We start from the raw sequence: 24898 nt of genomic DNA, 5'->3' as shown, positions 1-24898 counted from the left end.
TATACTTTTAAGTGGTTGAAAAAAGTCAAGAGAAAAAATATTTCACGACACATGAAAATTGTTTGAAGTTCACCTTTCAGTGTCCACAAGTGAAGTTTTCTTGGAACACAACCATGCTCTTTTCTCTACGCTTTATCTTTATACGGAACTTTTTGCTGGAGCCGTAGAGTTGAGTGATTGTGACCAAGACCTTATGTGTCTCCCAAAGTCAAAATACTGTCTGGATCTTTACAAAAAAAGTTGCTATCCCCTGTCGTATCTTTATAAAGCAAATATGTTACAAGATTAACAATTGATGAAGGTGAAATGGGTGTAATAGTCTTTCAACTTTTCCATAAATTATAATTTGCAAATAAAAAGTTGAGGGGAAGTTAACTTGAGATGGCTCATTGTGTCTTTTCTGTAGGGCTTCCTTCAGGCAACTCCTTGTTGGTTCCATTATCCCCATATCACTTCTCTTGGTTCTAAGCATCAGAACCCTTAGGCAGTAGTTATTTCACCACCCCTGTTCCAGGGGCTTCTCCTGAACTCACACCTGTGGCCCCTTCTCAAAGTGGGATGTCACATTACCCACAGTAATGGATTTTGATACTAACCAATTTAAGGCTGGCTTATGTCTTTTCCATCCAGCCCACAATCATTTTTTTCCCTTGTGATAAAACTGCCAATTACGGTTCTTTTGCCTGAGATTCCCTCCATGGTTATCCCTGCCCTCAGAATCATTGTGGAATTGGACTTTTCCCCACATAGGACTTTTTTTCACTCTCTGTATCTTTAAAGAAAAAAAAAAAACAGCTTTATTGTGATATAGTTTACATTCCATACAATTCACCCACTTAAAGTGTACAATTCAGTGGGTTTTTTTTTTTTTACTACATTCACAGAGTTATGCAGCCATCATCAGTCATTTTAGGACATTTCATCACCCAAAGAAGGTACCTTGTACGCATTGGCACTGTCTCCCCAACCCTGGCAACCACAGCTCTGCCTTCTGGCTCTACGGGTCTGCCTGTTCTGGACATCTCATATAAATTGAACCATACAATATGTGACCTTTTATGGATGGCTTCTTTCACTTATCATAATGTTTTCAGGATTAATCTACATTGTAGTATGTATCAGTATTTCATTTTTTTAAATTGCGGAATGACTTTCCATTGTATGGTTATACCATATTTTATTTATCCATTCATCAGTTGATGAACATATGGGCTGTTTCCTCTTTTCAGCAAAGACGGTTTTAAAAATTGTTATTAATGATAGACTTTATTTTTTAGAATAGTATCAGGTTTACAGAAAAATTGAGCCAACAGTACAGAAAGTTTCATGTAAATCCCCCTCTTCTACCTTGTGCACAGTTTTCCATATGACTGATGTCTTAAGTAAGTATGGTACACTTGGTACAACTAATGAATCAAGGCTGACACAGTGGTATTAACTAAGTCCATGCTTCATTCCGATTTCTTTAGCTTTTACATAGCTTTTTTTTTCTGCTCCATGATTCTATCCAGGATACCCAAGTACATTTAGCTGCCGTGTCTCCTTAGGCTCATCTTGTCTGGAATGGTTTCTCAGACTTGTTTCTGATGACCTTGACAATTTCCAGGTGGACCTGTCAGGTGTATTGTAGGATGCCCCCTCTATTGGAATTTATCTGATATTCTTCTGGTTAGGCTGGGTTTATGAGTTTGGGGGAAGATGTCCTCAGAGTTAAAACACAGTTTTCCTCACATCGTGTCAAGGGCACACACCATGTATGTGATGTATGACTGCTGACGTTGCCCTTGACCACCTGGCTGAGGTGGCGGTTGTCAGTTTTCTCCACTGAAAGCTACTCCCCCATCCTCCCCGCCCCTTTCCATACTGTGCTCTTTGAAAGGAAGTCTCCATGCTCAGCCTGGACTTAAGTGGTGGAGACTTACTGTGCTCCCTCATCCTTTTGTTTTTGAAGTTAACAAATTACCTTCTGTGCTTTTCTGAGGGTATTTACTGACTGTGTCTTTGGGAATAACATACAAGCAAAGAAAGTTAAAATGTTTTGTCCCTAGTGGTCTCTGGATGATGCTGACCTTGTCACTAAATTATCTTGAGAATGAGCTATACCCAGTTCCTCTGTTTCTGGTGACCGGGACATCCCCACCACATTTGTAAAGCCCCATTGTCCAAGATTAGAAAGTTGGGTTTTCCTTTCCCTTTTTCACCCTGTGTGCATTCTTCTGTTGGAAGAAACGAAACAGGGAAACCGCTGGGAAGGAGAAACAGGATGACAGTCTGGGAGGAAAGTCAGATGTGCTCCAATTTTGTGTTCTTTTTCAGTTTTATGAAACTATGAACACTCATGCCAGTGATTTTGAATTTTATTTTACAGCAATTGTCAGAAATCCAGAAGTCCAATATGCAGATTAAGTCTAACATAGGCACATTAAAAGATGCACATGAGTTTAAAGAAGAACGTCCTCAGTGTCCCCAGGATTTCCAAAATGTGATGCAACTTCTTGACAGTCAGGTAGGTAAAAGTGCGTGATCACTGCAGTAGAGGCCTAATCTCTCTTAGTGAAAATCTACAGGAAGCATCATCTATGGGAAAAGTGTCTCTTTCAGTGACGGCGTAGGTAACTAACTCTTTTTTTTCCTTGTCTCCTTCTTAAATTGAAGTCTAGTTGATTTATAACGTTGTATTAGTTTCCAGTGTGTAATTCATAATAGGTGTTCATTAGATAGTTGCTGACTGATGTGGATACAGAACAGTTTGGCAAAGTTGTTTAATTTTGCCTTGAATATCTATTCGAATTGGTTCCCATTACCTTAGTATTTATTTTTCATATTTCAGATGTTGCTCACTTTCAAAAGGCATAGAAAGGCACACTGAAGCACTGACCTTTTTTGAGAGCTTAAATATACAGCTGCATTGGTGAACTGATGATCTTTTACATTTGTCAAATGTAATTGCAATTATCTGGAAGCGAACCTCAGTAAACAGTACAGCCTTCATCCTGGCTATTTTAGTCACACTGTTTTAGGGGATTTTTTTTTAAAGCCAGGAACCAAATAGAGTTTCATAAGCTTATGAATTCAGGACTTTTTTTAAAAAGCAATATTACATTATTTTTAAAAGTAAGTGTTTTTGCATACGGACTACTGCCATTGCTTCTGGTCTTGCCTCTCTCCTCCACTTCTACCTTTCGTGTTGCAGCCAGGCTGCCCACATCACCGTTCTGTCTAATATCCTTCAACGGCTCCCTCTTTTTCACAGAACAAAGTCTTGAACCCTTAACCAGCATTCAGAGTCCCTGAGGATCCGGTCCCTGCCACCCCCACCCCCACCCCCTCCACCATCCTTGGCTTTACTGCGACACTCTGGCAGCACCAAACCAGTCACGGTTCCTGGGATGTGGCCATCTTTGTCACCACCTCCCAGTTTTCAGGACCTGTCACTTGCTCATTCAGCTGGGACGGCACCTCTTCTAGAGGGTTCTCCTGGACCTCTGGGTTACTGCATTACTGTAGTCCTCCAAGCAGGACCTGACCACTTACACATCATGTGGGAACCCTCCATTGTTGTGCCAACTTTCCTCCTGGACAGGGCAAGGCCCGTCTGAGTTCTCTCCCAGCCTGCCAGGGGCTGCCCAGCGAGGAGCCTGGTACTCAGGAGGGGACCAGGAACTGTGTCCTGAGCTGAGCTGTTGGCAGTTGCTCCCAGAAGGCTGCTCTCTCGCGAGGTGAAGGACTCAATTATAAAATCCTCAGATCTCACCTAAATTTCTTCTGTCTCTGTGCTATGAGCTCTGTGAGTTTCAGACCCCATGGGCTCAGAAACCTTCTAGCTTCTTAGGTTGGCAAGCCAACACTCATTTTGTTTAATTTAGGTTTTACTGGAGCACAGCCACACTAGAATGTATTGTCTATGGCTGTTCTCCTGCTAGTAGGAGTGGCTGAATCATCTCACCCCAGGGCCTAATGGGTTTACTGTTTGTCCCTTAACATTTCTGAAAATGTTTGCTGACTGCTGCCTCAGAGTATAAGATTAAAACCAAGTGCAAATGTGTTTAAACATTTCTGACTGTATTTATATTTTTTTTAAAATGCCTGCTAAAATTTTACCCAATAAATAGTTGGGTTTCATAGGTGCTCACTAAAAAGGAAGCTTTCATTTTGAGTAGATATCATTGTTACAGTTGCACGTAAATTTCTCTTGTTTTCCTGTTTCCTAGGAAAGCAAGTGGACAGCCCGAGTGCAGGCTCTACATCAGGAACACAAAAAAGAGAAGAGCCGGGTAAGATTAAGAAGCCAATGGCCTGTAAAAAGTGGGTCTTTCTGAAAAGAGTATTTCCTAATTCTTTATAATAAAGGTATTATTTGTCCACTTTAAAAAAATTGTGGAGAAATATGTAACAAAAATTAAAATTACTTATAATTCCAATACCAAAGATAACCAGTGTCACTACTTTGTTATAATTTCTTAGTCTTTTTTCTATGCTGTAAATTTTGTGTTTCTGTAAGAACAGAAACCCAAGCATATAGTCCCACAAATGTTGAATGATGCTTTATGCCTATAACTTTACACATTTTTTAATTTAATAAAGCATAATCATTTCCTATGTTTTAAAAGTCTTCAAAATCATGATTTTTTAGTGGCTACATGATGATCTGGATGTATCGGCGGTTATTTAATCATTTCTTCCTTGTTGAATACATTTCTAATTTTTTTCGCATCACGGAGTGGCAATCTAAAGTTTTAAATACAGGCATACCTCGTTTTACTGCACTTTGCAGATAACTGCACTGTTTACAAATCGAAGGTTTGTGGCAATCCTACATTGTCATCAGATGATGATGCATTTTTTAGCAATAAAGTATTTTTTATTCATAATATACTTTTTTAAGACAGTGCTACTGCACACTTAATAGACCACAGGATAGTGTAAATATAACTTTAATATGCACTGGGAAACCAAAAAATTCATGTAACTCACTTTATTGTGATATAGGCTTCACTGCCATGGTCTGGAACCGAACCCACAATATCTCCGAGGTATGCCTGTAAAAACAAGGATTGTTCACATTAAAGTCATTTTAATGGAAACAAAAATTAATTATAACACTGATTCTCCTTCATCTGAGTACATCAGAAATTCAGGTGTCAGAATGCCTCTTACAATAGTGCAGAAAATCTAAAGTAGGTTTATTTGAGGTTTTAAGATAGGAAAACTTCTGTTTATTTTTTAAATTTAAATTGTATGGGGGTTTTTTTTGCTTTCATATTCTTTTAACCATAAGTTACTACAAGATACTGAATATAGTTCCCTGTGCTATACAGAAGAAACTTGTTGTTTATTTTATATATAGTAGTTAGTATCTGCGAATCTCGAGCTCCCAGTTTATCCCTTCCCACTCCCTTTTCCCCCTGTGTATGGGTTTTATAGCCCTTTGTATCCCCTTTCAGGCTGCTGTAGCAAAACAACATAGACTAGGTGGCTTATAAACAGAAATTTATTTCTCGTAGTTCTGGTGCTCCAGGGACTGAACTGAAAGGGTTTGTTAAAGTGGAATAGTGGCTCTGGGTAGAAATAACCCTGATGTTTATTTCTTCAGCCTAAGCTACCCATCTGAGCTCCAGATGAGATAGCCAGCTTTATACTTGACATCTCCACGGTTCTTAAATATAGCACCTCTAAAATGGTTTGTTCCCAGAGGTGATTTCCTTTTGGTTGGCGGCATCCTGGTCCACTCAGATGCACGCCTCGATTCCTGTCTCTCCCTCAATCCCCAGTTCCAGGCTATCAGCAGGTCGTGCTGCATATCTCATATCCATGTCCTTCTGGACATTTCTCTCGCTTCTACCTCCACTGAGCTCCCACCATTTCTAGCCCTACAACTGGTCTCCCAATTCCAACCTTCCCCTTTCGTAATCTGCTCTCTGTAGAACAGACGGAATGGTCTGGCCACTGGCCACCACTGTAGCCTCATCCTCATCCTCTCTCTGAACCTAACTCTTTCTAGCTTCGATGGCCTTCTGGTAATTTATAGAACATGCAGCCTTTTTCTCTTTTTACATGTGGTTTTCACTGCTAGGAGGTCCTTCCTCTTGCCCTTTATCTGGCTGGCTCCTTCACCTCTGATTTAACTTTCTCTGCTGTGTAGCAAATTGCCACGAATGTATTATGTCACAGTTTCCAAGGGATAGCAGTCTAGGTAGGGTCTCATGAGCTGCGTTCAAGGTGTTAGCCAAGCTGTGTTCTCACCTGGCGCTCCGGCGGATCCTCTCCCAAGCCTGTTTAGATGATCATGATGTGCAGTTCCCTATGGTTAACGGTGGAAGTGAGACCCTCAGGTCTGCAGTTCACACCCAGGCTGTGACTTCTTTAAGGCCAGTAGGAGAGCATCTCTCCTGCTTTCATTTTCCTCCTTTAAGAGACTTGAAGTCACCAGAGAACATCCAAGTAGGTGGTCCCCTCCCTTTATTATTCTCATCACAAGTGTAGCTCTGATCACTATTTTAAATAGTTGATTTGTTTACTTATTTATTGTCTATCTTTCCAACCAGATCATGAGCCCTGTGAGGGAAAGGCTTTGTCTATTTACTCTTCGTTTTTTTTTTGTTTTTTTTTTTTGCATCCAGTAATGTGCCTCCAGTGTGGTTTGTGCTCATTAAATATTTGTGGGATAAATGCAGGAGGTCAATAGACAGTCAGCAAGGGGATCACTCAGACTTTGATTTTCCTTTTTTTGTGGATGGGGAGAACGTTGATTGTAGGGTTCAGAAGAGCAGGGTGGAAGGAGCCGTCTGTTGGTATGAACACAGTATTTGAACCCAGGCCTTCTTAACCTCAGGGTCCTGCTTGCCTGCCTCGCCGCCTTGCTCACCTGTCATGCTTTGGGCGCTTAGCAGCAGGGGAGGGGAACAGTCAGTGACAACTCAGAGTGGTTGCTTTTTGTAGGAACGTTGAATCTTTCCTCTGAGATGCTCTAAGGTAGTAGTTCCTAACCAGAGGCGCCCTTCGGAATGACCCGAGGCTCTTTTCTAAAATGCTCATGCCAGGCTCCACCCACTGAGCGTTGGTTCAGTAGGTAGGTCTGGGACATGCGTAGTTTGGAATTAATGCCCCCAGACCCCAGAAAACTGTGTTTTGGATACATGCTTTGAAACACTGCTCTTACAACTCGAAGTTTTACTCTTATTCTTCAGGGCATCTTTAGAACATTGGTATTTAGGGACAGGATTCAGGCTCCCTTATTAATAGGGGGTGATTCTTCGTCCTTGCTCCTTTAAGCCTCCTGTGTTCCAGGCAGCTGTGGGAGTTTCAGTGGCCTTCTGGCTGGAATACAATGTAAGGCGTAGGCGTTTATTTGGCCACTGCAGGTGGTGATAGAGAGGAAGACTGGCTGCTGGTGGTGGTTCGGAGGAAGGAGGAGGGGTCTCACCTGGTGCTGAGGGAGGCACCTCACCCCATGTGCTCGTGTGTGGAGTGTCTGTGCAGCCGCCAGGCTACACTGCTCCCTTGCCTGTTGGTTTTGCTTGTTCAGGAGCTGCTTACTTCTTCCTCCATTTCTCTTAAACCCTAACAGAGGGGCAAATTCAGTCAGGTTGAGTAATCTGTGCCCGAGACCTATTAATTATTCCACATGATTGGTGCCTACTGTTCCTACAATGCGCATATTGTATTTCTCTGTTTAAGGGAAGTTGTGTTTGCCAACTTTTTATTGCTTTACCTAGATTCTTGGCAGTCTTTTTTTGGTTTTGTTTTTAAATAACATTGGTAGGAGTTCAAAGGGAACCACAAATAAATGGTGGCATGCCCTTTTTGACCCAACAGAAGGCTCTTTAAGCTCAGGACATTGTAGAATGGTCACGTAATGAAAGGAGGATGGGGTAATATGGACTGATAGAGAAAAAAACCATAACACTTGAAATGGTAGAAAGTCACAAGAAATGAGCTCAAGGGCCACAAGCTTTTTGAAATAATTTCTGGTGATCCCTTGCTTAGACTCTCATTCCTCGCTCAGCAAACTCTTTTCTGTACCTTTCTGGTCAGTCCTCAATTCCGGTATCAAAATGATGCCCTCTCTTAGTTTTTCTTATGTCCCCTTTTACTTGGGTCCTGGAATGAGCCCCCATATTATCGACCCTAAATCTCCACCCAGACCCCTGGACAATTTTACTGGCTTTTCCTTGTATTTTCCAGCTCAGCGTTTCCCAAACTGCTTTTGAGGAGTATTCTCCCAGTGGTCTGTAAAAATGTGAGGAAGTTTCTTGACAGTGTTCTCCTGGGGAGAGATTCTTAGCATCCACTAGGATATGAAAGGTTCTTTTTAGTCTTTTTAAACTTTTAGCTTGGTTCAACCTAGTGTTTGTCCAGCCTCATATGAGCACAGAACATTTCAGAGGGAAGACTTTGCAATGTAGTGATTAAGAGCATTAACTTGTTTTTACTGTTTATTTGTCTGTTAAATGTAAATAGATTATTTTTAGAGTAGTTTTAAGTTCACAGCAACATTGAGCAGAAAGTACAGAGAGTTCCCAGATACCCCCTGCCCACCCCCCGTGTACTTAGCTTCTCTCATTATTAACATCCTGCACCACAGCCGTGCATCTGTTTCAGTTACGGAACCTACACTGACATGCCCTCATCACCCGAAGCCCCCAGTTTACATTATGCTTCACTCTTGGTGTTGTGCATTCTATGGGTTTTGACAAAGGTGTAACGAAATGTGACCATCCTTATGGTGTCATACCGAATAGTTTCACTACTGTAAAAATCCTCAGTGCTCTGCCTATTCATCCTTCCATCCCTCCCTACAACCCCTAATTTTTTTTTCAATATCTCCATTGCCTTTTCCAGAATGTTATATAATTGGAACCATATAGGTTTATAGCCTTTCCAGAGTGGCATCTATCATTCAGAAATATGCATTTAAGGTTCCTCCGTGTCTTTTCATGGTTTGATACCTCATTTCTTTTCCGTGTTGAATAATATTCCATTGTCTGGATGGACCACAGTTTATTTATCCCTTCACCTGCTGGAGGGCAATTTGGTTACTTCCAAGCTTTGGCAGTTATGAATAAAGCTGCTATGAACATCTGTGTGCAGTTTTGTGTAGACAGAAGCTTTCAGCTCCTTTGGGTAAATGCCAAGGAATGCAGTTGCTGGACTGTTTGGTAACAGTATGTTTAGTTTTGTAAGAAACCTCCAGACTGTCTTCCAAAGTGGCTGTGCCACTTTGCATTTCCACCAGCAACGGATGAGAGTTTCTGCTGCTTCATATCCTTGTCAGCATTTGGGGTTGTCATGTCCTGGATTTTGGCCACTCTGATAGGTGCACTGCTGTTACTTTTTGATTTGCTGATTTATTTCTTAAAGCCCTGACGCTGCTTGGTTATTTGCAAGTCTATTTATTAATAATGCATTTCATGACATAAGTTTGAGAGCATTGACTTTGAAGACAAGAAAGTTCAGTCTGTGCTCTTCCCCCTCCAGCTGTCTGCATTTGAGTCAGCTACTCATTCTCTAGACCTGAGTTTCCCCATCTGAACAACAGGGTGGAAACATGTATCTGTGAGGTCGTGGTGTGGATTCAACAAGATGAAGTGCTTAACACAGCCTCTAGCATGTGTTGAGTGTTTTTAAAAACACCTAGCCAGTGCGGAAATGCTGCTCCAGGCTTTCTTTGTGGTCCTCTCACACATTCCCTCCTCCCTTTTATTTGATCTGCACATCCCTGTCTGCACTTCCAGGCCGTAGGCTTGGAATGTCCTTAGTGTTAATTACCAAGGGTTTTTTTTCCCTCCTCTATTTAAGCAACTTCAGAAATCGCTTTAAGAATCTTTCCATAACTAATTGAAAACAAATTCTTGAATTCTTATCTACTCTATGATCTTCCCTGTCTCTAAAGATGAATGTCTGAATCTCTGGATCTGTCTGTCTTCTGTGTTTCTCCCTCTTTCCCTACATCTATTGCTTCCTTCTTTCCTCCTCCCTTCTTCTTTTTCTCTACTCCCAACCCCTCTACCTCCCATTTCTCAATAAATATCAATAAATATTTGAGAACCTGCTAAGGGCCAAAGACTGTGCTAGCTGCTGGGTGTGTAAAATAATTAAGGTGGCCTGGGGCGCGCACATTCCAACTGGATGGTGCATATGGTCGTGTGAGGACCGGACCGCCTGGGGTCGGAACTGCTCCGTAGGAGAAGCCTTGATCCTTTATCCTTGCTTCTCCCTGTATGATTTCACGTCATGGATCATGTCCCCTTAGCTGTTCACATTATCAGTGTTGTCAGTCTTGGGCCACGAGCTCCCTGGGAACAGAGATGAAGCCCCTCGTACAGCCAGGGCCTTGGTACACAGCGATCAGAGATGTATTCAATGTGCAGATAACACAGGCCGGCAAAGAAGGCTGGGCGTGTACATACGAAAGGTAGACATTTACCTGCAGTTTGCAGATGGATGCCTTTATTGTTTTTTCCCAGCTCCTGTCACATATAGAGAAACTTCGAACCTCAATGATAGATGATCTAAATGCAAGTAATGTCTTCTATAAGAAAAGGATAGAGGAGCTAGGGCAGAGACTCCAGGAGCAGAATGAGCTGATCATCACTCAGAGACAACAGGTATTTGGGGGTATATATTGGCACCGTTTTTCTTTAAGTGGTGCAATTTATCTAAGAACATGTGTTTTCATTTTAGAGTATTTGTTAATTTGGATAAGGTAAAGAAAATGGAACAATTTTCCCCCTGTGGTTGTTTGTAAAAATAAATCCAATAAAATAATTTTTTTAAAGGTATTTTAAAATATTGTAGAGTGAGCAGATTTATTCATTTAGAATTCAGAATAAATTTGAAGGTTGATAAGAATTTCTTTTGGTAATTACTTTGAGAAGCAGCTCAGTCTGAATGCGCTTTTATAAAGTATTTGCCTCCATGTCTTTAAAGCCCGCATGTCCTGTGTCTTTGGGGGGTTTAGTGAAAAGGTTCGTTTACTGAGTACAGTCTCTGTCCATTTTCCAGTATGTCCCTGTCTAGTTTCAAATGCATATCGCTGAATGACTGTGTTTCTTTGCAGATTAAAGAGTTTACCAGTAAACCATTAAACAGTGTCAGTGAACCCAAAGGTAAGTGTACCAGGATCCCAGTGCTGGAGGCACGGCAGGCCTCCCTAACTGTGCATTGGACAACAGAAGAATGTGGGGCCCTGTTGGTCCACTGTGCTAAGGTGGCATTCCTCTGGTTATTTTAATTTGGGAGATCTGTTACCACAACTCAGAGAGTTGAAGAATTTTAAATACTGAAACTGTAACTGAATGGTCTCCTAACATTTTGATTAGAATATTGTTATGCAAATAATACATGCTCGGTCACCATACCTCTGGATGGATGTGCAGTGAGACGAATTATGATTTAAAGTACAGGGTCGAGGCAGACTGGGTTCGAATCTCATCTTCAGCACTTTGTAGCTGAGTCTCTGCCCCCGTTTCTTTAGCTCTAAATTTTGAAGATTAATAGTAATTGCATCTCAGGCTGTTTAGACGATTAAATGGGAGAACATGTACAAAGAGCACCTGTTAAACACTTGTTAGTGTTAGCCGTCGTTACTGGCATTAACTCCTAGTTGTCCTAAAGTGCCGTAGAGTCTTGCTGCATGCGTCTCCATTGTGGGAGTCCTGTGTTAAGGGTTTGTTCTAAGCACAGTGGGGGAATATCCAGCCTACTGACTGTAGCAATGACAGCCACCCATCTCCATACCATTCAAGAGCTAGTCTAGAAGGGAGACTGGGAGGCAGAAGTGCAGGGTCTCCCAGTACACCAGAAAGCTTGCCTTCTGCATGGTCTCCTTCCGAGTAAATCCCAGTCTTGATTCCTGCAAGTCTCAGGTTATTAAAGAATCTCTGTCTGCTTGATGGCTGCCAACTGGGGATTGGTAATGGGTGTGTGAGCTAGGTTTCCTCCCTGTTTCTGGGGGTCACAGGAGATAAGGTCATATCTCAGACATAGGCTGGGTTCAGTTCCAGACTATTGCAATAAAGCCAGTAATTACAATAAAGCAAGTCATATGAATTTTTTTGGTTTCCCAGTGCAAATAAAAGTTATGTTCACATTATACTGTAGTCTACTAAGTGTGCAGTAGCATTATGTCCAAAAAAATGCACATACTTTAATTAAAAAATACTTTATTGCTAAAAAGTGCTAACCATCACCTGATAATACAGAGTTGCCACAAACCTTCAATTTGTAAAAAATGCAGTAGCTGCAAAGTGCAATAAAAGGGAACCACAATAAGTGAGGTCTGCCTCCACAACGACCTGCACACTTGTTTCCCTCTCCGTCTGAGATAAAGGTCTGGGAGGGGTGGTGCTTCCCTGTAACTCTTGGAATAGTGAGAGTCCAGGTAGAGAGGAATACCTGTACAATTACTTACGTGGCATAAATATTTGACTGAAAAATAATTTTAAGAAAAAGTTAGCTTTAAAGGGATTTTTGTTAAACATCTTTTTTGGGTGAGTTGGTGTATGTTGGTAAATTTCATTTATTGTTTTCTACGGGAAAATATTAGGATACGTGCTGGCAAAATATAACCCATAGCTTGTGATTTTTGTTATTAATTAGTTTTTTTGTTATTTCAGGCAGTCCTTTAACCTGGCAAACTTTTGAGTCTAAGCCAACTGCCCCAGCTGTGCCTAGTAAGTTTCTATAATAGGCTCAGGGTTCTAAAGATATTTTTAAAGTGCTACATAAAGCCATATATAACTTCTACTTCTTATTTTTAGAGACTTTTTGAAAACCAGTGTGTTTGGAGCTTATATAATGACCTATTTTGATTCCTGGCTTTGACCTACATCTAAAAACCCACATTGTAAATATCCATGCGATTTTGGGGGTGGTTTTGGTTAGCCATACCTGTTATCTTACAGTTTGCCTTATAAAGGGATGACTAAAGTCTCTGGCATCGCTCCAGTTTGTACTCTTGGGTTTCCCATGGTAACACACTGTGGCAATGTGACAGGGTGTGGTGGCCGCCACATTTGGCATCACTGAGACACAGCATTGCAGGGTTTGTTTTGACCTGATGCCCCCATAGTCACTCAGTTGAGGTCAGCTCAGCACAGCTGTCTCCCGGAGCTGTCAGGATTTGGCTAGAGTCCAAAAAGACATAATCTGTACAGTTTAGAAACGGACAGATTGTTTTCTTAATAATTAATGGTTGAAAAACTTTTTTCTAGTCAAGAAAATGTAAGGGCGAGGAAGTAAGGGAACAAGTGATGGTGGGCCAGAGAAGACAGAGGTGTGAACAGGGTCTGAATACTCATGCACTGAGGCTGGGCCCTGAGCGACGATTCATATGGGCCCGGGACTGTGTGGTGATGAAAGGACTTTGATGAGCATGTTTGGGAATTTGGCACAATTGACTGGAAAATGCTAATGGTTTTAACTGTTCAACTGCTTCTTGAGGCCTCTTGATGTTGTTTCTGGAAGCTGACAAGATTGAGAGGTGCTGAGGAGGAGAGGGTAGTTTGAGTGTCAGGAGTAGGGTTGAGGGGAGAATAGAAGCCTGAACTTTTATGAAATTTCTAAAAAATGCATTTCAGAGAAGGATGGAAAAATGAAAAGACACTCAATTTTTATCGTTTATATTTTAACTATATTTGGCACAATATTGGAACAATAATGTGTTCCAATAAAACTTTATTTACAAAAACAGATGAGGGCTAGTATGTCCCACAGACTGTAGTTTGCCAAACCTTGATCTAGATTAGCAAGTTGCAAATGGGTTTAAAGGTCATATTTCCAGAACTGTTAGCAATTTACCCATAGATAGGAGTTGAACACTTTGACCACCAGGCATTGTAGAGGCAAAATTTTATGACTCTGAAAGTAGCTGAGGTTTGTAGCCATGGTGTTTTAGAGTAGGATTAGAATTGAAGCTCTATCCTATAAACTAGGGGAAGAGTTAGTAAATAGGCAGACAAATAGCTGAGAGAAGAACCTCAGACAGGAATCGTCAAACATTGGGAGAGAGGCTGTGGAATATAATTTTCCGAGGTACTTTGAAGTAGAGTGTTAGTCTTACATGAATTGGATACACTCCTCTCTAAAGGCTGTGGCTGAATTCATGCCTTCTCACAGTGTCCTCCGGCCCAGTGACTGGGGTAGTTTTTTTAACTGGCTTATTATAAATGAATATTCATAGTACCACTATTCACAGTAGACAAAAAGTGGAAACAACCCGAATGTCCATCAGCTGATGCTGAAGCATGCTACCCCATGGATGAGCCTTGATAACATGATGCTGAGTGAAAGAAGCCAATTACAGAGGACCACATATTTAACTGCATGATTCTATTTACATGAAAGGTCCAGAATAGGCAGATCCATAGAGACAGACAGTAGATCAGTGGCTGCCAGAGGCTGGGAGGAAGAAGGAATAGGGCTAATGGGTACAGCTGTTTTGAGAGTTCTCCAATGTGATGAAAATGTTCAAAAATTAGGTAGTGGTTATGGCTGCACAACTCTGTGACTATACTCAAATCACTGAATTGTATATTTTAAAAGAATGAATTACATTTTAATAAAGCTGTTAAAAAAAAGTGGTTTAGGTTCGTTGGTAATATCTTCGTCATTTGAAACATCTGCCCCTTACAGTCTGTACAGATCTTGACTAATTTAGTGAATATTTAGTTATCACCATGTTCAGATGCTTGCACTTTAATTACAGAACCTGTGAGCTCTTTCTTTTTATGCTGTTTCAGTGAGTGCCCCAGCCCCACAGACTCTGGATGCTAAGTCAAGTCTAACAGTGGCACATGGTAAGTTTCAGCAAAGTCTCAGCCTTTTATGTACAGTTTCTGCCCTGAGTTAGATAACTTATTAACTGAAAGTGCTTCTGTGGGGGTGATTATGCAAAATAAAACATTTTAGTGAATGCGAAACAGTTAATAAAACTGCAGTCTTTGGATGTAACGTTACTGTAAACTGAACATACCTACCGAAGTCATAAAGTATAAAATGTATCTACTGCTGGGCTCACAAGTAGAGGTTTTAACTCTAAGTAGTACTTTGATCCTTTGTAATTTTTTTTGGTGAAAAGTAGTAGGTACTGGGTGAGAGGGTGACTTTCTACTAGACCAGCCAACCAGCACATGCCACAGGGCATATGTGACTGTTTTTATAACTTTGAATGTGGCAGCAAGTCACCTTTTTTAAACAAACAGTTTCAGCGATTGGTTGGGAAAATCTAGAACTCATGTGATGGAAACGAAAGGAAAAAAATAGAAACCAATGGACGAAATTGCTGCTGAGATCCAGTTCTTAGACCAGGCCACAGGGTGATAGCTGTTAATATGATCTGGTCGATAGGGCGAATATTTGTAGCCATATTTTATTTTTATACCATTAAAGTACTAACAGCTTTTGTTTTGTGTTTTAATATGTTGCTTTCCTATGGTCTGCTGCATATTAAATGAATTAAGATGTGAAGGGGACCATCAGATAAGGGGACTATCTTATTTAGCTATAAATACTTCTGGAATCTAGTGATTACTTCATTCCACTTTTCCTTCGTAGCCTTTTAGTTAGGACTTAAAGTCATGGTCAGTCGAGTTGGAATTTTTGTCTTCATAAATATTATGGTCCATATACAATGGCCTTTTGTACTTATCCTTTTTACTCACTGACTCATGAAATGTTTATTGCCTTTTATTTTTTTCCTAAGATCATTTTAGTTGGATTGGTTCTCCTGGGCATGTGTTCACAACATGTAATGCATAAATTCTCCACATATTGGATGTCATTATTTACAGATGTTTAGAACATGCAGGTTTTTTCCTTTGGACCAGGAACAGAGATAATGTGTTTCTTGGACCTATATAAACTTACTTTAATATTGAATATGAGGAAATTATCTCTGGCAGTTACTCTCTATTCGTATTATTTATGTCACGTCTAAAATCTCTCTCGCCTCCTTTTTTAGGGTTGATTTTATAACGTGTTGATGGCCACTTCTCTTTTGTAGCTCAAAATGTGTTTTTCTTTTTTTTTTTTTCTTTTTTTGTTAACATTCTGTTTGATATTATACAAAGTCTGCTTTTTTTTGGCTTTATGTTTTTGGTGCCCAATTAAGGACACAAACAGCAGGCATGTTATGCTCTAGAGCTAATTCAAGTGTCCTGACAAATCTGTCAGTTCCGGAGCACCGTCTTCCCTGTGGACCCTGCCCTGACTGGGCCAGGGCTGCATGAATCAGCCATGCCTCCTTGCTGGTATCTGCTGGGATTTAAATGCCAACCAGACCTGGCACAGGGCCTGCAGCCCTTGGATTGGGATCAAAGCTGATTCGTGAGCATCTCAATGGGCAGGAGCAAGGAGGATGCATGGCTGGGGCCCACTGCCCTGCCCCCTACCCCCAGCCATGGCAGCTTCCCCAGGTCATGGGGCGGGGGGTGCACAGGGAAGGTTAGTCACATATTGTGTAATGTTAATTAGCCCAACTACCTCTCTGTCTTTTATTTTGTTCTCTCAAAGAACCTTGATGAGATTCTTTACCACAAAAAATCTCTTAATTACTCACTTCTGAGGTTGGGTTCCCTGGGAAGCAGTCTCTGGGGTGGAGGTTTGCAGGTGAGGTTTAGGCAGCGCCCTTTAGGCAATCCTCCTGTAAAAGAAGTAGAGCTGGGCATTGGGGGATGCTGAACTCAGATGCAGCGGCAGTGGAGGCCTCAGCAGACTGTTCTGGGAGCCTCAGAGCTGGAATGGGCACTTTGGAATTTTCCTGGATTGAGGTAATCAGTTACCAGATATGGGTTGTGCCAGGGAAGGGTGCAGGCTATTCCCTTCAGCTGAAACAAAGCAAAAAGTAGGAGCAAAAGGTAGCAGGAAAACACCAGGTGAATTATTGGTACAGACGAATTATTTGGCTGAGCATTGAGTATGCAGAAGAGATCTGAAGGATGTAAGGCTGGTTGAGGTTTTTCATGGGAACCACTGAGTGCCAGACTGAAGCTGTTTGGGTCATTCTTGTAGCTGCTGAATGTACTGAGGTGGGCGTGGCAGGATTGGAGAGGTGGGCTGTGGGAAACTTAGTCTGACCAGTGTGTTCAAAGAATCAGAGCTGGGAGATGGTTGACGATGTTATCCTATGTGATTCCTTACCTAGGAATCAGGGTTGTGGTAATGAAACAAGAGGGAGTAGACATAACAGCTGTTCAGTGGGATTGGTGAAAGGGCTATGCTAGTGATTGAGGGGCAAAAGTGAGGGAAGGGTCAGACCATGAGCTCAGGTACTAAGTCGATGGCAGTGCCATTCAGAGAATTCTGGAAGACAAACCCAGTGAGTGCCAGTAGGGAGGCACTGGGGCTCTGTGGCCAAGAGCCTGGGCTTTAGAAGCAGTCTGGATTCACGGTTGACTCGTGAAATCATAGGCTTAGGTTCCCTTGCCTGCCGAATGGGGAACAGAGTGTGGCTGCTACGGTGGGCTGTGGTAAGGACCAAGTGAAGCAGGTTCTTTGGAGCAGAAGCCACTGAGCACGCACTAGCTAAACGTTAGTTCCCAGGGTCAGAGTGATGAAGTCCAACAAAGTCAGCCAGTGGACAAGGGGCTGAGTGGAGATCTGGAAGTTTTTCTCCTGGAGGTAATGGTGGGAGACTGACATTTAGGATTTTTCTGGAAGCCCTGGACCAGTTCAGAGGGGAGATTCAAGCCTCTGACAGTTTCAGTTCTCGTCCTAGAGATCTCAGCTCTGGACAGGAACTGGGATGTTGGAGGCTGGACCTGTGGCTTATAGAGCCATAAGAATGGTGGGTCTTCCCTCCCCACTTGGGATATCAGCCTGCTTATTTTGGGAGCTGGGATCTGGTCAGCCTCACCTCCTCAGCCTTTATTATTGTAGGAGCCCGGGTTCAGGAATCTGCCCCTCACCCTCTCTGCACCACTGCAGGAAATGTCAGAATTTCAGCAATTAATCCTGACTCAAGAGAATCAGTCATAGAATTATCCCTGTAATATAATGATAATAAGTATACAAATGATGATTTTGTAAGATTTTACAGAACTTTTCCTCCTTATTCTTGTCATGTTCATAAAGTACAATAAAATATAAACCACGTGATTTAAAAAATGAAATTAGCTGTCCTCCTAAAATCTCTATTTTCAGCAGTTCAAACTAGTAGAATAGTCTACTTTGTATAACTTTATTTTTTTAATTTTTAAAAATTTTATTAAGGTATAATTGACATAACATTATATTAGTTTCAGGTATACAATGTAATGATTCGGTATTTGTATTTGATTTGATATATATTGCAGAATGATGACTGCAGTAAGTCTAGTTAACATCCATCGCCACACATGGTTACACATTTTTTTCTTTATTTGAATAATTTAAAAATCTTGATGCTGAATAACAAGTTTGAAAGCACATTTTTCGCATTCAGCAGTTGCGTCATATGGATGGAATAAAATACTCCTTTGCAGGGCCATGTTTATGTTTCAAAATTAAAGTGGACTCCTATTTACAAGTCAGCTGTGTTCTGAAATTTCATTTGAGAGTAAAATGCATTTCTCCCATACAATGTTAGATATGGACTAGGTTGCTGAACAGTCTATAAGAGCCTATTTATTTATACCTAAATATAGTATATATATATTTATTCATATACACCTTTCTCTCTCTGTGTGTGTGTGTGTATTTGTATATGCCTAAAATAGAGTACCAGAAATACCCTTTAATATATTAAGAACCAGACTGTTAAAGTAGGGGTATTAAATTCAAGATAATAGGTGCAAAGCACTTGGATCTGTGCCCGGCAGCCCGGTGGACACTCAGTAATTGTTGGCCATTATTTCCCTCCCCAGTCATCCGCCCTGGGGTCTGATGGCAGGATGAGATGACCTCCATTCTGTAGGTGCGTTTGGAGGGCTGTCTGGGGAGGTGCCCCGCGTCAGGCTCCAAGTTGAAGATGAATGAACCAGGTGCCTCCTGAACCAGACTTCTGGTTGCCTTTCATTCCGTGTCTAATGCCTGACTGCTGTGGTTGGACCTGTAGCCAAAACCTGACCTCCCACATGAAGGAACTTTCCCTCTGTTGATAGGATGGGGTTTGGCTTTATCCGTGCTGCTCGCAGTTTTCCTTGTGTGTGCACAGTGACATGTCCCTGGGAAGTCACGCAGAGGCCTCATCTCCCTCGGCCAGTCATCGGGGTGGGATTGGGAAAAGCCCATCTTCATCTGTTATTTGTCCGCAGCTTCGCCCTGGTGGCTTTCTGGGAGCAGAACGAGGTCTTAAAACGTGGCTTTGGGTCACGGAGGTGTATAATAATGGGTCTTAGTCCTCCTGCTGAGCCCAGGATACCTGTCCCTGCCCTTTTACCATTCTGGTCCTACCAGTTGAAGACCCTGGGGCTAGCAAGAAGTGGGAATCCCATGGCCGTGTGATTTTTTTTAATGCTTTTATCTTTGCAGATTGGAATATTTTCAGTAATTTTCTATTTAGCCACCTGATCAAGATATTTTACAAGGAAAATATTTTTAGGGATAAGTGAAGAAGATATTCTGCAGTCACGTCCTTGTACATTAAAAGAAAAAAGAATCATATCAGGCGCTAAGTTGATAAGTGAGAAAGTTTAACTTAATTATTTAAAAATACAATCTCCGCAGAGTGGAGTTAACAGAAAATACATAGAAAGGGAAGATACTTTGGAAAAGCGACCAGCTTTAACTGACTGCCTTAATGTATTTTCCCCAGTAAATTCTTGCTATTTTAGGCATAATTAAAATACTATGGAACTATATCTTTCAAAAGTGTTTGAAAGAAACTGACTTTACTCTGCTGTTGTCCTGTTTGTACTGTTCTTATTTTTCCTCATTAATAGAACAGGCATTCTCATCGCACATACTGGAACCAATAGAAGAAGTTTCAGAGGAAGAAAAAGGTAACAAAAAGCTTGATCAGGGTTTATATCTGCATCGATTACATTTAGATGCTAAACCCAAGCCTTGGAAGTATGATCCAGTGGTTTTTACTGTAGTGTATCGAAATTAGGGAAGATGTTTAGGTTTGGATTACATTTTCAATCTATATGTAGTATTCTGTCATCTTACGCCCCTAATATGCTGTTATATTTTCCCGTTTTACTGTATTCTTAGCATATGAATAAGAAACTTCCTGTGTCAAGGAACTTGAAAAAAAAATTTAAGCCTTAAAGCCAACACAGAGATTTTCTGATCAGATAACAAGTTGACACACACGTGCCATGTGCCAAATGACACAAAAATATTCCTATCACAGTAGTTGTTTCTCATACCCTGAATCTATGAAGTGAATAGGTGAAGAGCCCGTTTCAAAAGTTGTTTTTAATAGCAAGGGAGACCTAATGTCTAAGCTCTGAGTGTGTAGTATTTATGTCCAGAGTATCTTTATGGCAGAATTTGGGAGCTGTTACAGGTTTGGGGAGATAAATAAAATTATTACTCTTCCTCATTTTATTTGGCAGTTCTAAAAATTATTCTCTATCAACTAATTTTTTGAAGTTTGTGAATATTTATTTACATTATTAAGAGCAATTTCTAATGCTGTACTTACCTTAAAACAATTATATTCAAATCAGTTTATCATAATTTTCTCCTTAGTAATAATAATGCTTTACCATATGTCACTTCTTTAGGAAAAACCAAAATGTTTATGTGGGCTCTGGTTTTGTCATTTTTGTTAGGAAGAGAGGTAAAAAAATATATTCTAATAAATAAATTCTTAATATTTGTTATAACTTCTGTATTATGTAGACTTGTTTCAAAACATTTTTTTGTTTGTTTTCACAAGGCTAAAAATTGAGAAGAGACTAAATCAGGCATATCTATAATATCTACGTGATGTGTATTTTCATTTTACTTGCATGTAACATGCTTTCTCTCTCCTACATAAGTATCATTTATCAACGTCTGGAACACAAAATCCCTTATTCTTGGAAGAATCTATGAAATGTGTCAGGAGGGTCATAGATAGGGTCCAAAATTCTGAAACTGGAATCTTAGGTCATAGAGTTCACACTCATTTAAAAAATGAGCCAGCCAGGTTCCAAGAGGAATCCTGATTTGTCCATCATCACCACTTTGGTTCCAGGTTCCAGCCACTGCATATTCTGCCTGTTCTTCTTTTAGGATTCTTCTACCAAGACGTTATAAGGCATGTTAGGGACATTGACATTGGACATTGACAGCAAACACCATTGTTGGTTGTTGCTACATTTGGGGGGCTGGGCTGGGAAAGAAAATAGTCTTCATCACCCTCCTCGTGTTCAGACACAGCTCTGGTGGAAGATGGGAGAGCGCTGAGGACGGCTGAGAACACCCAGGTCCCAGCACACTGTTACCAAAACCAGTGACCACATTCTTCTGGTGCCTCCATGGAGCCAGCATGCTGGCAACAGGTTAATTGCTGTCAATAAATTCCTCAGCTCATGCTAACATTTTGCAGACAAAATGCCTGCGCAGCTAAATTTTGACAATAGTTTGCAAAAACACTACAGCTTTTACCAAGAAGTAACTCATACGTGACTATTTCTGCATCCTTACTTTTTGACAGTAAAGTAAGGCAGACTTGATCTTGTTGTTCTATAGGATGTTAGAATGTGAGGGCCAGGAGGAATCCTAGGGACTATTTTATTTTCAGAAACTTGAAATACGGGGGGATTAGGAGCTTGCTTTAGGTCACTGAGTTTAATTAGAGCCAGTGCTGAACTGAAGTCCAGGTCTTGTGCCTTCCGTAGTTTAATGCAAAGAACAAAATGGGGGAGAAAGTCAAGCTGGTCCCGCCTCTGCAGGACTATATGGGTGGTTTTGGGGGAAGTCTCTTTACCTCTCTCATTTTAGAATCCTCATTTGAAAGATGAAGAGATTGATTACTAGATGAACAAGTTCCTTCCAACTTAGAAATTCTGTTGTGTTTTGTTTGTGTGGGTTTTTTTTTAACTACTTGCTTTCCACTGTGATTATTTGCTTACCATAAATGGTGTGTTGTAAGTCTGATATAACTGATCACACGTGTGGGCTATTGTGTGTTAGCCTGGCTGTCAGCTTGGGCATGCTTTAAAATTTTTAATTAGAGGAAATGCTGATCTCAAGAATATTTTTTCTTGTTGATCTTGGTGAGCAGTACATGCTTTAACTAAATTCTTCAGCTCTGATTAGCTTTCAAGTGGTTGATTTCACCTTTACATAAAAACTTTATGTTTTTTCCTATCCACTCTATCTTCTTTTTCTCAGTTCCGCCGGCCAGCCTCAGCCTTGTAAGAGTCCTTCCTGTCAGGGGTTTTCTAATTATTCACAAATGGCTTTCCAAAGCAAGCATCAATGTATAAAGTGAATTTGAAGACTGAGACAAATGTTTAATCTGCAGTCATTTGGAGGAACTCGGACATCAAAATGAACCTGTCATCAGAGTTGAGGGTGAACCTGGACCAATCAGCAAATGAATTCAGTTACTGCTGTCAAAGGCCTTACAACTCTTCTAAACCATGGCCAAGCCATTCCGAGCATCACCTGACCACTGCATGTGGCCCCATGTCCTGGAGCAGACAGGATATGCAGCCCCTCTTCAGGCTTTGCTTCTGTGTTGTTCCTTTTATATCTGAGTTGCTGGCCAAAGAATTATCTTAGCATAATTGGGGCGAGAGGTGCATGTATTTCAATGGTAGCTCGATGACTTCCAGGCTCTCTTGGTATTTCTTTTTACCTTTAGCCTTAGAGTTGCAGAGTTGATGGCCAACTAGCAGTCAAAGCCAGCAACACAGTCATGGATGCAGCTAGGCCCTCTAGATACTGATGGATTCAGTTCCTGGGTCAGAAGTGCTTTTTTTTTTTTTTTTTTTTTTTGATGGTTTCAGAATATTGGGAAAATGGCAACCCGAATGCTGCGAATATAAAGTTTAAGAATATAAAGTTTTTGTTCGTGTAGAATCATATAAAATTTTATAATTTCAATTTAGCAAGCCACAGTACCAAAGTATAGAAAAGCATCATCATGTAGAATTTTCCCTCCTATTTAATGCACAAATAGTAATTTGACTGATTTTGCTTTCAACAAAACTCTTAATTAATGAACAGAAATACTCTTCACTACTGGACTGGAATCAGTGTTTAGAAAACATCTTCACAGAGGATCTGAACTGCCCAGCACAGGGTCTCTTTTCTTGAGCCTTCGGTTTCCTTTGACATAAGGACTCAGTTCTTCAAGGTCATGTGATCATGCCCCTTTCTCCAAACCCTCTTGAACTAGACATTTTTTGGTGAGGAATAACAGGAACAAGGAAGGACAAGTTAAGTGAATCTGGCCTGTTATTTTTTCTTTATTTTTAATTATAGGTTGTTTTAAATAAAAGATACTTTTCCTAAGACCTTTGTTAATTTCTTTTTCATTTTGGTAAATATTTTGAGGATGATAATTTTCACCTTTTGAAATTTTATGTGAACTTAACCTCCACTAAATTTATTATATGAAAACTTAGTTATTTAAATTAATAGGTCTTTTTCTTCATTAAATGATACCTAAATTCTAACTGAATTTAGGAGAGATGAATCTTTCAGGAAGTAGCAAAATAATTTTAGGACAAAACAAGCTTTTAAATAAGTTTTTTTCCATTTTGCTTTCTAGAGGCATATTTTGTACATTATTTATCTAGTTATAATTTGGTTAAGTTATCAAAAAAAGAAGTCTTTAAGGATACTGAAGTTTTGAAGCAGATTTAAGATAGTTTTAAAAATTACAATACTTAAGATCCTGTATTGCATTGAATGACTAAAATATCCAAAAACTTTAAAACACTATAAATGCTTGCTTGCTGTTTAGAAGTTGTTTTTTGCCATTTTCTGCTTAGAGGTTTAATGCATTTGTATAATTCCTTTTTAACACATTTCTTAAACCTTATTTCAGGAAGGGACAATGAACAAAAATTAAACAACACACATTTAAGGAAAGCTTTGAGAAATAATCCCTCCCTCACCAAGGAAGTAAGAACAGTCTTGGAGCAGAGTTTGGTGGAGAAACTGGAAACGCTGGGGATTAATGCAGTAAGTTCACTCACTTTGGGAACATTTGCCGGTTTTGTTTTGTTTTCTAAATAAGAAAGGATCAGAGAAGAGAAGAAGGCATGTCAGTTCTGTCACATTTGGAGACCAGAGGCTAAGGTGATTTGATTCATTAAACACTTAGCTGGAATTCACATGTGCCTTACACCTTTCAGAAAGCTTTCCAAATATTATTCAAACATAAAAACCAGTCTCTGAGGTAAGTGACAGCATTATCTGCATTTTACAGCAAGGTGAAGTAATTTGCTTTAAGTCACACATTAGTGATGAAGGAGCCAGGGTTTGCATCTAGGTAGTTGCAGGGTTGCTTACATCTTGATGTTAACTCCACATTATTGCCTATTACAAAATCAGCACTTAAGCAACACTGATTAGATGAATGGGTGAATGAACTGTATTTCATCCTGCTGCCAGATTTAGTAGTTCCAGTCCATCATGATCATGTTACATATACTCTCTGCTTTTTAGTTTTCATTGCACACATAAAATACACAAACTTAATTGGACAGCCTGAATTTATATACTTATATGTGTGTTTATGTGTACGCATATCACATGTGCATGTGTCTGTGTTTGCAAAAGTATGGACACATGTGCATGCATGGTATACACATATGCATGTGTGCATTATGTAATGCAGTGCATGTGTGTTTGTGTGTGTGCATGTGTATAGCATGTTTGTGTATGCCGGTCTGTGTGTATATGCGTGTGTGTGGATCTGTGTATTCAGGTGTGTGTATATACACTGATCTGCGTGTATACATGTGTATACATGTATATACATGTGTACCTGCATTTGTGTGTATCTGTTTGTATGTGTGTATACATA

At 40.4% G+C, this 24898-nt stretch overlaps 1 protein-coding gene across 9 annotated transcripts in view; it reads left to right on the top strand.

Moving 5' to 3' along the window:
• The window catches only part of DZIP1 (DAZ interacting zinc finger protein 1), a 47963-nt gene that overhangs the window by 14131 nt on the left and 8934 nt on the right, over nucleotides 1-24898 (top strand). For 4 of the 9 annotated variants that reach the window (XM_074378428.1, XM_074378421.1, XM_074378429.1 and 1 more), the window contains exons 9-16: nucleotides 2369-2506; nucleotides 4212-4274; nucleotides 10467-10607; nucleotides 11060-11108; nucleotides 12618-12674; nucleotides 14742-14798; nucleotides 19860-19919; nucleotides 23915-24051. In XM_074378428.1, coding sequence (XP_074234529.1) covers nucleotides 2369-2506; nucleotides 4212-4274; nucleotides 10467-10607; nucleotides 11060-11108; nucleotides 12618-12674; nucleotides 14742-14798; nucleotides 19860-19919; nucleotides 23915-24051 — 702 coding nt within the window. The remainder of the gene's footprint in view (nucleotides 1-2368; nucleotides 2507-4211; nucleotides 4275-10466; nucleotides 10608-11059; nucleotides 11109-12617; nucleotides 12675-14741; nucleotides 14799-19859; nucleotides 19920-23914; nucleotides 24052-24898) is intronic. The other 5 variants (XM_074378423.1, XM_074378425.1, XM_074378424.1 and 2 more) reach the window with 3 other exon arrangements.

Source organism: Camelus bactrianus, chromosome 14, assembly GCF_048773025.1.
Source record: "Camelus bactrianus isolate YW-2024 breed Bactrian camel chromosome 14, ASM4877302v1, whole genome shotgun sequence".
NCBI lineage: Eukaryota > Metazoa > Chordata > Mammalia > Artiodactyla > Camelidae > Camelus > Camelus bactrianus.
This window is presented reverse-complemented; position numbering and strand designations above follow the sequence as displayed.